This window comes from Salmo trutta, chromosome 6, assembly GCF_901001165.1.
Source record: "Salmo trutta chromosome 6, fSalTru1.1, whole genome shotgun sequence".
NCBI lineage: Eukaryota > Metazoa > Chordata > Actinopteri > Salmoniformes > Salmonidae > Salmo > Salmo trutta.
The window spans coordinates 15242823-15257474 of record NC_042962.1 but is presented as its reverse complement, the minus strand read 5'-3'; the positions used below and the strand labels follow the sequence as shown (position 1 = coordinate 15257474).

The 14652-nt window shown below is 45.8% G+C and overlaps 1 protein-coding gene across 1 annotated transcript in view; it reads right to left on the bottom strand.

The window, feature by feature from the left end:
* LOC115195524 (ras-responsive element-binding protein 1-like) overlaps positions 1-14652 on the bottom strand; it is a 77565-nt gene that overhangs the window by 24016 nt on the left and 38897 nt on the right. The window contains 2 exon segments of the mRNA XM_029755437.1: positions 1598-1830; positions 1941-2069. Coding sequence (XP_029611297.1) covers positions 1598-1830; positions 1941-2069 — 362 coding nt within the window.

The following is a 14652-nucleotide window of genomic DNA, read 5'->3' as shown; positions in this document are numbered from 1 at the left end:
AAATGTACTTTGCTTTGGTCTGGCAGACCCCCCCCCCCATTGATTACCTGTATTCTGCGGTTAAAATTACAGACAGAGAATTGCACCTGCTAGTCCCAGCGAGTTTTGGATTTGACCCTGTCACTCATTCGCCTGTAGCCCGGGTGTGTGTGTGCGTGTGTGCGGTTTGATGCGTTTGTCTGCTTGCATGTATGCGTTGTTTGTGGAGAATGGTGAGGGGGATGTTTCACCTTGAGCTCAGTGTAACCCTACACCCCACCTTCCTCTCTCTCTCCTGTTGACACTACAGCTGATAATTAACTCCGACTGACTGAACATAGCACTGGACTGCCATGGATCGCCACATGCACGCACACACTGTATAAGTGTAAAGGTGGCAGAAACAAAATTAGATGCATGCACACAGAAAACCGACTTGCACACAAATATGCATACTTTCTTTCACACATAGACAGAGAGAATCTTCAAAAACAATCTCTAGGAAGCACTTCCTTTTCCTCTCTTGGAGAGGCCTAGTAAAGGAATTGTTCATTTCCTTTGCACCGCTGGCTTGGGCTCAAGTCTGTTTCACAGCCCATCGTCTCGCTGGCATCCAGTGCATCGCAGACATTTTCTCTCCACACACAGACTCAAGTGATCTGGTGCTCAACTCCACTGTATAGTGTGTGGCAACAGAGGTCAAGAAACATCCTTAATCATTCATTCATTCTCCTGTGTGTGTGTGTGTGTGTGTGTGTGTGTGTGTGTGTGTGTGTGTGTGTGTGTGTGTGTGTGTGTGTGTGTGTGTGTCTAGACTGCAGGATGGACAGCGAGCGCGCGAGAGCTGAATTGAGTTTTAGGTTTTCAGCAAAAGATGTGACCCCATATCCTTTTTTCTGCTGCTCTTTCTAAACCACAGCACAGTGTGAACTCTGCAAGCTGGCCACTGGTGACAACCTCTTCACCTGGTAGCATGCGTTGATGCTATAGCTGTGTGTGGCCTATGTTAGAGCTGGCAATCTGCTAAATGACGTAATAGGCCTTAAGCCGGTTTCCTCAAGAGGTGAGCAGCTGAGAACCTGGCCACTCCTGCTAAGGGGATGTGAAGTACACTATGCATGTCAGGGGTAGGTCGGCCTACAACTCCTGGATGGCTCTTCCAGGCTGTGTATTTGTGTGTGTGTTCGCGTCATAAGTGACAACTGTTTGTCCTACACCCGAGCATTATGGCCCCCAATCCCACGCTTTAATAGGAGCCATGTAACGCAGGGCCGGGGGGACAAAAGGGGACTTGAGAGGCAAGGACCACTTGTCGCTACTCGTTTGAAACTGGGACGCAAGAGTTGTGGAGTGAGACGGGAGGATGCTTCTTTACCTGCCCTTACAACCCACCCCCCATCCCTCGGTCCTGACACACACACACACACACACACACACACACACACACACACCTTTACATCATTGTTGGAGCCTGGTGAAAAACTAGCTTTTACTGTACTGTTCTTTTCTACTTCAACCAGTTGACACGTAATTTCAAATGTGATGCCACACTGACTCAGTCTCCTCCCTGTCCTTGGTTCGTTTTTTTACGCGCGTGTGTGTGTGTTTGTGTTTGTACCGTGTTTCTCCTGGCATTGCGATTGACACTAGTGGGTCTGGGTGGGGTGGTCTTGCTAATGGGGATGGAAGGTGTTGAGGCAGGGGCTGAGGAGGGCTCCATGGCTCCGTTGAGCTGGCCTGCGTTCATCACCGTAGACATCATGGCGTTGATGGATGACAAGTCCACGCCCTCTGTCATATTCTCTCCATTTTCATCTTCCTCCTCTCCTTCCTCCATAGCTCCGTTACTCCCTGGGAAGAGTGAGGAAACCGCAGCTAGTATAAGCAAACTAACACACACCAGCTCTGCAACACACACAAGAACACTCGGACACGGACACAGGCACATACACCACCCTCACCTGTGTGCTCGTCCTGTGTGTGTGTGGAGTCGGGGGTTTCCTGCCCCTCAGAGTGCTCAGTCTCTACAGCGCTCAGCTCAGCGCTCACCCCTCCCCCCGGATGCTTGTCCTCTGTGGCGCTCTCCATCACTGCAGGAACACAACATACACACAAACTTAGTGACATGGGACATACACAAAAACTAAGAAGGCGTTGGTACTTAGCAGGGTTGGGGTCAATTCCATTTAAATTCAGGAAGTTAAATTAACATTTACTAGCAACATGTTGCCAGTCCAAAAAAATGTAAGGATAACGTTGCCAACATTCCAATACAGCACAATTTTCTGTAGCTAGCTACTAGTGTTAGCTCAATGTTTCGTAGCTAGCTACTAGCGTTAGCACAATGTTCCGTAGCTAGCTACAAGCATTAGCACAATGTTCTGTAGCTAGCTACCAGCATTAGCATTTTTCACTACAACAAATGAAAAAAGGTACAAGGCATGCGCAAAGAGACAGATGCCACATACGTACATGTTAACATGAGGAGTCAGAAGATGGTAAATGAAGTGAGTATGCAGTGCACTTCACAGTGTGCACTAGAGCATAGGTTGGCTATGGAGTGGAAGGAGGGCCTAGAGGGGTTGAGGGAGCTGAAGGTTAATGCAGAGGGGAGGAGGAGGGTGACCTTGTGATAGGGAGAGCGAAAGAATACTGGCTGAGTTGATGTCGCTAGCTAGACATGATAGCCTGTGTTTTATGGCATTAAACCTGTCTCGTATGAGACAAGAGAGGGCGGGCGGGCGGGAGGGAGAAAGAGGATGAAATGTCCTCCCCTTTCTATCCTCAGCATAACAATTTAGTAAGAAACCAATCACAGCAGGCCACCAATAGTGTATATGGTCCATGGTCAGGTAAACCCATAGGCCCCCAGCCACTACCCAATCAAACACACACAGATTCAAGCCCTTGGTTTCCCTATCCTCTCTCTGCACCAGGGCCAGTCCCCGATGGGAGGGTTTGGGGGGGGGGGCTAATCTCTCTAACTCCATGCTAGACTGGCGCTTTCTGTACCATCCCCCCAGGCCCATCCTGTATCCAGCACACATCCCTAACTATGCCTACTATTGTTATCTGGCCCAGCTAACGTGCTATGACACAGTATCACAGGAGTTCCAGCTAATACAGACGGTGACCGAGAAACAGACGAATGACAGACAGACAGAGAGAGGACAAAAGAGAAGGATGCAGAAGAGGGGTAGATGGAAAAAGGAAAGAAAGAAGGGGGAAGGAGAGAGATACAGACGCAGAATAAGCAAGAAAGAGGAGAGAAGAGGGGTGAGAGAGAGAGCCCAAATAAGAGAGCCCCCCCCCCCTGTTAATTGCAGATTCCCGTTCACAGCCCCACAGGAAGCTCCTCTCCGGTCCAGGCCACTTCCTCCTCCTCATGGAGGGAGGGTTGGAGTGTGTGTGTGTGTGTGTGTGTGTGTGTGTGTGTGTTTTAGTGTCTACATTCCTCTACATTGGCTTTCCAAATGACTCACCCTAATCAAAGTGAATAAAAAAAGGGAGAGAAATAAAAGGGATGGAGGACATGAGTTGAGGATGATAGCGAGAAAAGGAAGGGGGGAAAGCCTTGGAAATGGAGAAGTAGAGAGAGATGAGATGGAGGAGAGGAAAAGGAGGAGATGAGAGGGGGGAGAGTGGGTGAAAGAGGTGAGCTTGAACAGACTGGTGACGGCTGGTTGTGTTTATTCTAGTGAGTCCCAGGAGGGAGTAGAGAAGTGACATTACAGACTAAGGGTGTAATGGTTCGCCAAACCCACGGATGGGGTACGTATTGTGGTTGTGGGGTCGAGGTTCGATTTTGGTACACAGGGAATTAAAATGCCAACAGTTACTGTAGTTAATTTTTATTTATTTAAGAAAATACAAAGGGCTGGTATTCCTGATTCCATGTACAGTACCAGTCAAAAGTGTGGACACCTACTCATTCAAGGGTTTTTATTTAGTTTTACTATTTTCTACATTGTAAAATAGTGAAGACATCAAAACTATGAAATAACACATGGAATCATGTAGTAACCAAAAAAGTGTTGGTTGAGATTCTTCAAAGTAGCCACTCTTTGCCTTGATGACAGCTTTGCACACTCTTGGCATGCTCTCAACCAGCTTCACCTGGAATGCTTTTCCAACAGTCTTGAAGGAGTTCCCACATATGCTGAGCACTTGTTGGCTGCTTTCACTTCACTTTGCAGTCCAACTCATCCCAAACCATCTCAATTGGGTTGAGGTCAGGTGATTCTGGAGGCCAGGTCATCTGATGCAGCACTCCATCGCTCTCCTTCTTGATCAAATAGCCCTTACACAGCCTGGGCGTGCGTTTTGGGTCATTGTCCTGTTTAAAAACAAATGATAGTCCCACTAAGCTCAAACCAGATGGGTTGGTGTATCACTGTTGAATGCTGTGGTATCCATGCTGGTTAATTGTGCCTTGAATTCTAAATAAATCACTGACAGTGTCACCAGCAAAGCGCCCCCACACCTCCTCCTCCATGCTTCACAGTGGGAACCACACACGCGGAGATCATCCGTTCACTTACTCTGCATCTCACAAAGACATGGCGGTTAAAACCAAAAATCTCAAATTTGGACTCATCAGACCAAAGAACAGATTTCCACCGGTCTAATGTCCATTGCTCATGTTTCTTGGCCTAAGCAAGTCTCTTCTTCTTTTTGGTGCCCTTTAGTAGTGGTTTCTTTGCAGCAATTTGACCATGAAGGCCTGATTCACACAGTCTCCTCTGAACAGTTGATGTTGAGATGTGTCTCTTACTTGAACTCTGTGAAGCAGTTATTTGAGCTGCAATTTCTGAGGCTGGTAACTCGAATGAACTTATCCTCTGCGGCAGAGGTAACTCTGGTTCTTCCTTTCCTGTTGTGGCCCTCATGAGAGCCAGTTTCATCATAGCACTTGATGGTTTTTGCGACTGCACCTGAAGAAACTTTCAAAGTTCTTGAAATGTTCTGTATTGACTGACCTTCATGTCTTAAAGTAATGATGGACTGTCGTTTCGCTTTGCTTATTTGAGCTGTTCTTACCATAATATGGCTTGGTCTTTTACCAAATAGGGCTATCTTCTGTATACCACCCCTACCTTGTCACAACACAACTGATTGGCTCAAACGAATTAAGGAAAGAAATTCAACAAATTAACTTTAAACAAGGCACACCTGTTAATTGAAATGCATTCCAGGTAACTATCTCATGAAGCTGTTTGAGAGAATGCCAAGAGTGTGCAAAGCTGTCATCAAGGAAAAGGGTGGCTATTTGAAGAATCTCAAATATAAAATATATTTTGATTTGTTTTACACTTTTTTGGTTACTACATGATTCCATATGTGTTATTTCATAGTTTTGATGTCTTCACTATTATTCTACAATGTAGAAAATAGTAAAAATAAAGAAAAACCCTGGAATCAGTAGGTGTGTCCAAACTTCTGACTGGTACTGTATAATAAGGAGTTATTATGATGAAGGCATACCAACACGGAATACCAACACTATGTATTTTCTTATATGAAAACACGATTACTCATCAACACCCCATTTACAAACAGCAACATGGCCTAAGCAGGTGCAGTGTCACAAACCCTTCTGTCAGAGTGCGAGGGGGGGTGTGCATGTCTCACTCCAAGTCTTGCTGCTACTGCATCCCATGTACAAAATATTTTGCTTTTTTTCATTGACATAAATTACTCTACAGGCATATCAAAGTTCAAGAGTGATAGTTTAAAACAGTTATGGGCCATTTTATACAGAGAAATTGGCATAGTAGGCAATGTAACCAATAGTAGACAATGTCCTTTTACTTGCATCACTGCACATCACGTGGGCTCCCGAGTGGCGCAGCGGTCTAAGGCACTGCATCTCAGTACAAGAGGCGTCACTACAGACCCTGGTTCGACTCCAGACTCCAGGCTGTATCACAACCGGCCATGATTGGGAGTCCAATAGGGTGGCGCACAATTGGCCCAGCGTCATTAGGGTTTGGCTGGAGTAGGCCATCATTGTAAATAAGAATTTGTTCTTAACAGACTTGCCTAGTTCAATAAAGGTTATATAAAAAAATGGAAGAGTCTTGGTTCCAAACTTCGCCCATTTAAGAATGATGGAGGCTACTGTGTTCTTGGTGGACCTTCAGTGCTGCAGAATGTTTTTGGTACCCTTCCCCAGATCTGTGTCTCGACAAAATCCCACAAAAATCCCTCCGACAAAAGTCTCGGAGCTCTACAGACTGCGCTGACATGCACTGTCAACTGTGGGACCTTCATATAGAAATGCGTGTACCTTTCCAAATCATGTCCAATCAAGTTGTAGACACATCTCAAGGATGATCAATGGAAACAGGATGCACCTGAGCTCAATTTAGAGTCTCATAGCAAATGGTCTGTTATTTCTATTTTTTTATTTTAATACATTTACAAAAATTCTAAAAACCTGTTTTCTCTTTGTCATTATGGGGTATTATGTGTAGATTGCTGAGGATTTGTATTTATTTAATCCATTTTGGAATAAGGCTGTAACGTAACAAAATGTGGAAAAAGTCAAGGGGTCTGAATACTTTCCGAAGCCGCTGTATATATTGTTGAACATAATATACTCTACTGGCATATCAAAGTTCCAGTGTGGGATCTTTGCTAGTTTTAGAGTTATGATCCGATTTGTAAGCACTACTAACAGAGTGAACGTGAAAATGGATTCAAAATGCTGGCCCTCTGCTGGTGATTTGCAAGATGTTTTTTAAAATGTATTTAACCTTTATTTAACTAGGCAAGTCAGTTATGAACAAATTCTTATTTACTTCCTAGAGCTGGCCGCCCGGCCAAACTGAGCAATCAGGGGAGAAGGGCCTTGGTCAGGGAGGTGACCAAGGACCCGATGATCACTCTGACAGAGCTCCAGAGTTCCTCTGTGGAGATGGGAGAACCTTCCAGAAGGACAACAATCTCTGCACACTCCTCCAATAAGGCCTGCTCCAGAGCTGAAAATAGCTGTGCAGCAACTCTCCCCATCCAACCTGACAGAGCTTGAGAGGATCTGCAGAGAAGAATGGGAGAAACTCCCCAAATACAGGTGTGCCAGGCTTGTAGCGTCATACCCAAGAATACTTGAAGCTGTAATTGCTGCCAAAGGTGTTTCAACAAAGTACTGAGTAAAGGGTCTGAATACTTATGTAAATTTCATATTTACATTTTTATGTATTTATAAATTAGCAAACATTTCTAAAAACCTGCTCGTTTTGTCATTATGGGGTATTGTGTGTAGATTGCTGAGGATTTTGATGTATTTAATACATTTTAGAATAAGGCTGTAACCTAACAAAATAAGGAAAAAGTCAAGGGGTCTGAATACTTTTCGAAGGCACTGATTTTTAATAAAGTAAGGGAGACTGAATGGTGGCTTTAAATCTATGGAAACGTGTCACAAGTGATTTGTCACCAGCGTTTTGCCCTCACACCGGTGTCCCCTCTAGCCCAGCAGGAGGGTTGTGGTGTGACCACCCCTCTGACCTTGTCAGCTGACTCATGCGGTTGCCAGATTGGTGGCTGACTGACTGTGTGTGGAAGGGGATGGTGGTGGAGGTTGCTATATTTAAATCTATGTCTTTGGCTGCTGCAAGTTGATTGATTGAGAGTATTTTCACATAGGACTTGAAACCTAAAAAAAATGGCTACCGTTTCCAATAATCTATTAAAATAATTGATTGCACAGCCTAATACTTCCATTAATCAATCCAACTTCATGAACTTAGCTGGCTAAATAAGTAATATGAATGAGCACCTTGTAATTAATTGAACACGATTATAAAGTTTTGCAAATAAAGTGTAACAACCAATACAGATGTGTTGTTCAGATTGAGGTTAAAACGACAGGAGTTACAATGAAGAAAAGGAGGGAAACCGAGAGAGCGAGTGTGAGAGAGGATGGAGCGAAGGACCCAGTCAGGCAGGCAGACAAAACAAGATGGAGAGAGAGGGAAGAAAAGAGGGAGAGCAAATGGAGGTGGGAGGAGTCTGTGAGAGGAAGGGAGTGCGAGCTGCGAGGGGCCCAAGGATAGATGAGGGGAGGGGACAGGACAGGATAGGACAGGACAGGAGAAGAGAGGAGAGGCGTGGAGAGGCATTCTTGTTTGCTGCTCTTTGGCACAGTGTGGCGACTTTTCCATCCACACACACGCAGTGTAGTGTCTGTGTGTAGGATGGTGGGTTATGGATGAGGGGGGGGGGTCAAAGCTGTAGTGAGAGTGATGGCTGGGAACAGATGTAGTAACAGCAGCCACTGCTGCCCCTCCTCCTCCGCACCATCTACACGCATGCAAACACACTCTTCTCCTGTAACACACAGCACTTTCTCTCCATGAGCGTGTGTTGGAATCTCCAAACAAGTGCAACACTCTCCTCCAGTTGCCTGCTCTGAAACATCACAACAGAAATCTGGAAACCTAGCACGGCCCTTGTGCAATCTCTCCTCTCCCCACACCTTTTTTCCCCGCTTGGCCTTCTTTCGTTTCTCCAACTCCCCTCTGCATCGGTATCTCTTCTCTCCTCCCCCCCCTCCTGTCTCTCCTCCCCCTCTTTCTTTCCTCCATCTATCCCTCTTTCATCCTTCCTCTCCTCTCCCCTCTCCCTCTTCTCGGTTCCCACCATCTGTTGCAGTTCATTTTAGCAGGCCATAAAAAGTGCTGCCCAAGCGTTTGATCTACCAATCAGAGTGCGGGATGGAAGGAGGGGGTGATGCTCAGCTAATGAAAGAAAACAAATCCACGGCTAATCTTGAGATCTGCGGTTAACACACACACACACACACACACACACACACACACACACACACACACACACACACACACACACACACACACACACACACCCCTTGGCCAACCCCCCACTATTCAACATGACCATACTACTTAGTCTGTGCTTTGTATTGCTAGTTAGAGCTGCTACTCCATTAGCTACTTACTACTCCACAATACTTTGCTAGTTGTAAACCAGTGGCTTTCATTCATTTTTTGCATTATTTAATAATGTGGTCAGTTTTAATGACTCGGTGGTCTGGGCATGGTGCTACTTGCAACACAAGGGAGTTTATGGTTTTTATATGAATACTTTCCGAAGGCACTGTGTTTAAACCAGGGCTACCTTTGCATCACCTTGAGCAACTTTGCTACTTGTATTAGACTCAAACTACAACCATTGTTTAAGGCGCAATATGCAGAAGTTGTTCCGCCATTTCCTAATAGTTCACCTAATTTCAGTTTGTGTGGCAAAACAAGCAATTTTAGTATAGAGAATCATTGTACCATCTAAACAACTGAATATATTTTCAATAACCCAAAATATTGTATTTTTAGCTGTTTGAAGCTGGTGTACAAAACCAAAAGATGCAAAAACGAAACTTAAGAATGGGAAGAATAGAAATAGCACACAGAACAGATCTAGAGATTACCGCTTCTTAGACTTGCTTTCAATGCGAATGACAAATCTGTAACTCACATTTCTATGTAAATTCGGTCAGGTCGCCAAAAAGTTACATATTGCAGCTTTATGTTCAATGAGTAATACATTAAATAGGGAAGTTGTGTCCTCTACCAGCAAGGCAGATAGAGAGACAATGAGCCCCAAGCCAAACTGCCAAAACTGACACATGCTCTTCAAAGCAAACATTGGGAGTGGGGGGTGGGGGGGTTGCTCTCACCCAGCACTAACAGAGCAGTGTTGTTTATAACCCGTTCACCTTTGGGTCCCTCGCGATGTTAGCACGCTAACTAGCTAGCACTGTGTTAAATATGAGAGAGAGCGAGAGATGGAGAGAGAGGGAGGACGCAAGGACGCATTTTCAAAGCATTCCACTGGTGGCTACAGCCGGGTGTCTTGCGTAGAAGACTGTTTTTGTGCGTGTGTGCGTGTATGAGAGAGAGGGGCCGTCTTTATCAAGGCTGGCTTGTCAGTTCACAGACTGGGTTAGGTAGGGACTTGGGGAAAAGAGAGAAGGGGAGAGGGAGGGAGATATCCGATGACCACATGTTGGCTATTTATTACCCCCTCCTAACGGTCTCTCTCCTCCTGACACCAAGAGAAGTCAACTTTCCCTCCTAACGGTCTTTCTCCTCCTGACACCAAGAGAAGTCAAGTTTCCCTCCTAACGGTCTCTCTCCTCCTGACACCAAGAGAAGTCAACTTTCCCTCCTAACGGTCTCTCTCCTCCTGACACCAAGAGAAGTCAACTTTCCCTCCTAACGGTCTCTCTCCTCCTGACACCAAGAGAAGTCAACTTTCCCTCCTAACGGTCTCTCTCCTCCTGACACCAAGAGAAGTCAAGTTTCCCTCCTAACGGTCTCTCTCCTCCTGACACCAAGAGAAGTCAACTTTCCCTCCTAACGGTCTCTCTCCTCCTGACACCAAGAGAAGTCAACTTTCCATCCTTTAAAAAAAATATATATATTTTACCTTTATTTAACTAGGCAAGTCAGTTAAGAACAAATTCTTACTTTCAATGATGGCCTAGGAACAGTGGGTTAACTGCCTTGTTCAGGGGCAGAACGACAGATTTTTACCTTGTCAGCTCAGGGATTCGATCTTGCAACCTTCCGGTTACTAGTCCAACGCTCTAACCACTAGGCTACCTGCCATCCTAACGGTCTCTCTCCTGACACCAAGAGAAGTCAACTTTCCCCCCTAACGTTCTTTATATTTATTTCTTCATTTTACCTTTATTTAACCAGGTAGGCCAGTTGAGAACAGGTTCTCATTTACAACTGCGACCTGGCCCAGATAAAGCAAAGCAGTGTGACAAAAACAACAGCGTTACACATGGGATAAACAAACATACAGCCAATAACACAATAGAAAAATCTGTATACAGTGTGTGCAAAAGAAGTAAGGGGTTAAGGCAATAAATAGGCCAATAGTGGTGAAGTAATTACAATTTAGCAATTTACACTGGAGTGATATATGTGCAAGTAGAAATACTGGTGTGCAAAAGAGCAGAAAAACTAAAACAAATATGGGGATGAGGTAGGTAGTTGGTTGGATGGGCTATTTACAGATGGGCTGTGTACAGCTGCAGCGATCGGTAAGCTGCTCTGACAGCAGACGCTTAAAGTTAGTGAGAGAGATATAAGTCTCCAACTTCAGTGATTTTTGCAATTTGTTCCAGTCATTGGCAGCAGAGAACTAGAAGTAAAGGCGGCAAAAGTAGGTGTTGGCTTTGGAGATAACCAGTGAAATATACCTGCTGGAGCGCGTTCTACGAGTGGGTGACCAGTGAACTGAGATAAGGCGGCGCTTTACCTAGCAAAGACTTATAGATGACCTGGAGCCAGTGGGTTTGGAGACGAATATGTAGCGAGGACCAGCCAACGAGAGCATACAGGTCGCAGTGGTGGGTAGTATATGGGGCTTTGGTGACAAAATGGATGGCACTGTGATAGACTACTCAGCAAATTGGAGGCAGAGTATTGGAGGCTATTTTGTAAATGACATCGCCGAAGTTGAGGATCGGTAGGATAGTCAGTTTTACGAGGGTATGTTTCGCAGCATGAGTGAAGGAGGCTTTGATGCAAAATAGGAAGCCGATTCTAGATTTAACTTGGGATTGGAGATGCTTAATGTGAGTCTGGAAGGAGAGTTTACAGTCTAGCCAGACACCTAGGTATTTATAGTTGTCCACATATTCTAAGTCAGAACCGTCCAGAGTAGTGATGCAAGTCGGGCGGGCGGGCGCGGGCAGCAATTGGTTGAAGAGCATGCATTTCGTTTTACTAGCATTTAAGAGCAGGTGGAGGCCACGGAAGGAGTGTTGTATGGCGTTAAAGCTCATTTGGAGGTTTGTTAACAGTGTGTAAAAGAGGGCCAGATGTATACAGAATGGTGTCGTCTGAGTAGAGGAGGATCAAAGAGTCACCCAGGGCAAGAGCGACATCATTTGGGTCTAGAGGGTCTCCCCCTTTGAAGAGGGTGTGACTGCGGCCGCTTTCCAATCTTTAGGAATCTCAGACGATACGAAAGAGGTTGAACAGACTAGTAATAGGGGTTACAACAATGGCGGTGGATAATTTTAGGAAGAGAGGGTCCAGATCGTCTAGCCCAGCTGATTTGTAGGGATCCAGATTTTGCAGCTCTTGCAGAACATCAGCTGTCTGGATTTGGGTGAAGGAGAAGTGGGAGGGGCTTGGGCCAGTTGCTGCGGGGGGTGCAGAGCTGTTGGCCGGGGTTGGGGTAGCCAGGTGGAAAGCATGGCCAGCCGTAGAGAAATGCTTACTGAAATCCTCGATTATCGTGGATTTATCAGTGGTGACAGTGTTTCCTAGTCTCAGTGCAGTGGGCAGCTGGGAGGAGATACTCTTATTCTCCATGGACTTTACAGTGTCCCAAAACTTTTGGGAATTAGTGCTGCAAGATGCTAATTTCTGTTTGAAAAAGCTAGCCTTTGCTTTCCTAACTGAATGTGTGTATTGGTTCCTGACTTCCCTGAAAAGTTGCATATCGCGGGAACTATTCGAAGCTAGTGAAGTACGCCAAGGGCTATATCTGTTCTTAGTTAAAAATAATTGAGAGGGACATTATTTAAGATGGTGAGGAAAGCACTTTTAAAGAACAACCAGGCATTCTCTACTGACGGGATGTGGTCAATATCCTTCCAGGATACCCGGGCCAGGTCGATTAGAAAGGCCTGCTCGCAGAAGTGTTTTAGGAAGCGTTTGACAGTGATGAGGGATGGTTGTTTGACCGCGGACCCATAACGGACACAGGCCATGAGGCGGTGATCGCTGAGATCCTGGTTGAAAAAAGCAGAGGTGGATATAGAGGGAAAGTTGGTCAGGATGATATCTATGAGGGTGCCCATGTTTACAGATTTGGGGTTGTACCTGGTAGGTTCCTTGATAATTTGTGTGAGATTGAGGGCGTCTATCTTAGATTGTAGGACGGCCGGGGTGTTAAGCATATCCCAATTTAGGTCACCTAGCAGTATGAACTCTGACAATAGATGGAGGGCAATCATTTCACATATGGTGTCCAGGGCACAGCTGGGAGCTGAGGGGGGTCTATAACAAGCGGCAACAGTGAGGGACTTATTTCTGGAGAGATGGATGAGGGATGGTCGAACTGTTTGGGCATAGACCTGGATAGTATGACAGAACTCTGCAGGCTCTCTCTATAGTAGATTGCAATTCCGCCCCCTTTAGCAGTTCGGTCTTGACGGAAAATGTTGTAATTGGGGATGGAAATTTCAGAATTTTTGGTAGCCTTCCTAAGCCAGGATTCAGACACGGCAAGGACATCAGGGTTAGCGGAGTGTGCTAAAGCAGTGAATAAAGCAAACTTGGGGAGGAGGCTTCTGATGTTAACATGCATGAACCCAAGGCTTTTACGGTTGCAAAAGTCAACAATTGAGAGCGCCTGGGGACACACATGGCCATGGTTAACCTCTACATCACCAGAGGAACAGAGGAGGTGTAGGATGAGGGTACGGCTAAAGGATATAAGAACTGGTCGTCTAGTGCTTTGGGAACAGAGAATAAAAGGAGCAGATTTCTGGGCGTGGTAGGATAGATTCAGGGCATAGTGTACAGACAAGGGTATGGTAGGGTGCGAGTAGAGTGGTGGTAAACCTAGGCATTGAGTGACGATGAGAGAGGTTGCATCTCTGGAGGCGCCAGTTAAGCTAGGTGCGGTCTCTGCATGTGTGGGGGGTGGGACAAGGGGGCTATCTGAGGCATGTTGAGCAGGACTAGGGGCTTCGCAGTAAAATAAAACAATGAGAGCTGCCCTAAACAACAGTATACAAGGCATATTGACATTAGAGAAAGGTATAAAGCAATCAAAGGTGTTGATTGGGAGAGCTAAGACAACAATGGGTGAGACAACAATGGGTAAACAGCTAGGACAACAACAACGGGTAAATGGTGATGAATGGGCAGAGAGGGTCAGTTAGCTACACACAGGGCCTGAGTTCGAGGCTGGGGCCGACAGACAAAACAAAATGAAGTACCGTATCAATGTACAGTCCAGCAGGCATCAGCTGTGTAGCCGAGTGATCATAGGGTCCAATGAGCAGCAATAGATGAAACAGGGAGCCGTTTGGTAGTCGATGACTATGCTAGGCGAGCGGGAGACATGGCGTTCAGGAAGCTAGCGGGCCGGGGCTATCAGATGAATCATCACCTACATCCATGACGCAAAGGCCGGTTAAGAGCACATCGGCCGAATTACGTCAGCAGACCAGTTGTGATGGATCGGCGGGGCTCCGTGTCGACAAAGGGTCCAGGCCAATTGGCAAGAGAGGTATTGTAGTTGGTGTACTTCGTTTGCTAGCCGGGAGATGGGCCTAGCTTGAGGCCAGCTCGAGGCTGGTCTCGCTCTTCCTGACACCAAGAGAAGTCAACTTCCCCCTCCTAACGGTCTCTCTCCTGACACCAAGAGAAGTGTTAAGGCAGTGGGACCGGCTGGCACTAACTAGCACAGATCACACACAACACTCAACATGACTAGAGATGCAAAAGCACCAGATAAAAACTTGCTACCAACTTACCACCAATCAATACAATATTTTACATGCCAAGAGAGACAGCAGACCAAAGTTGATTATTGTGGATTGTCTTTGTGTAGCCCTTTACACTTGTACCCGTATACGGGTTGAAAATGGCAGACTTGGACACTGATAAGTATCTA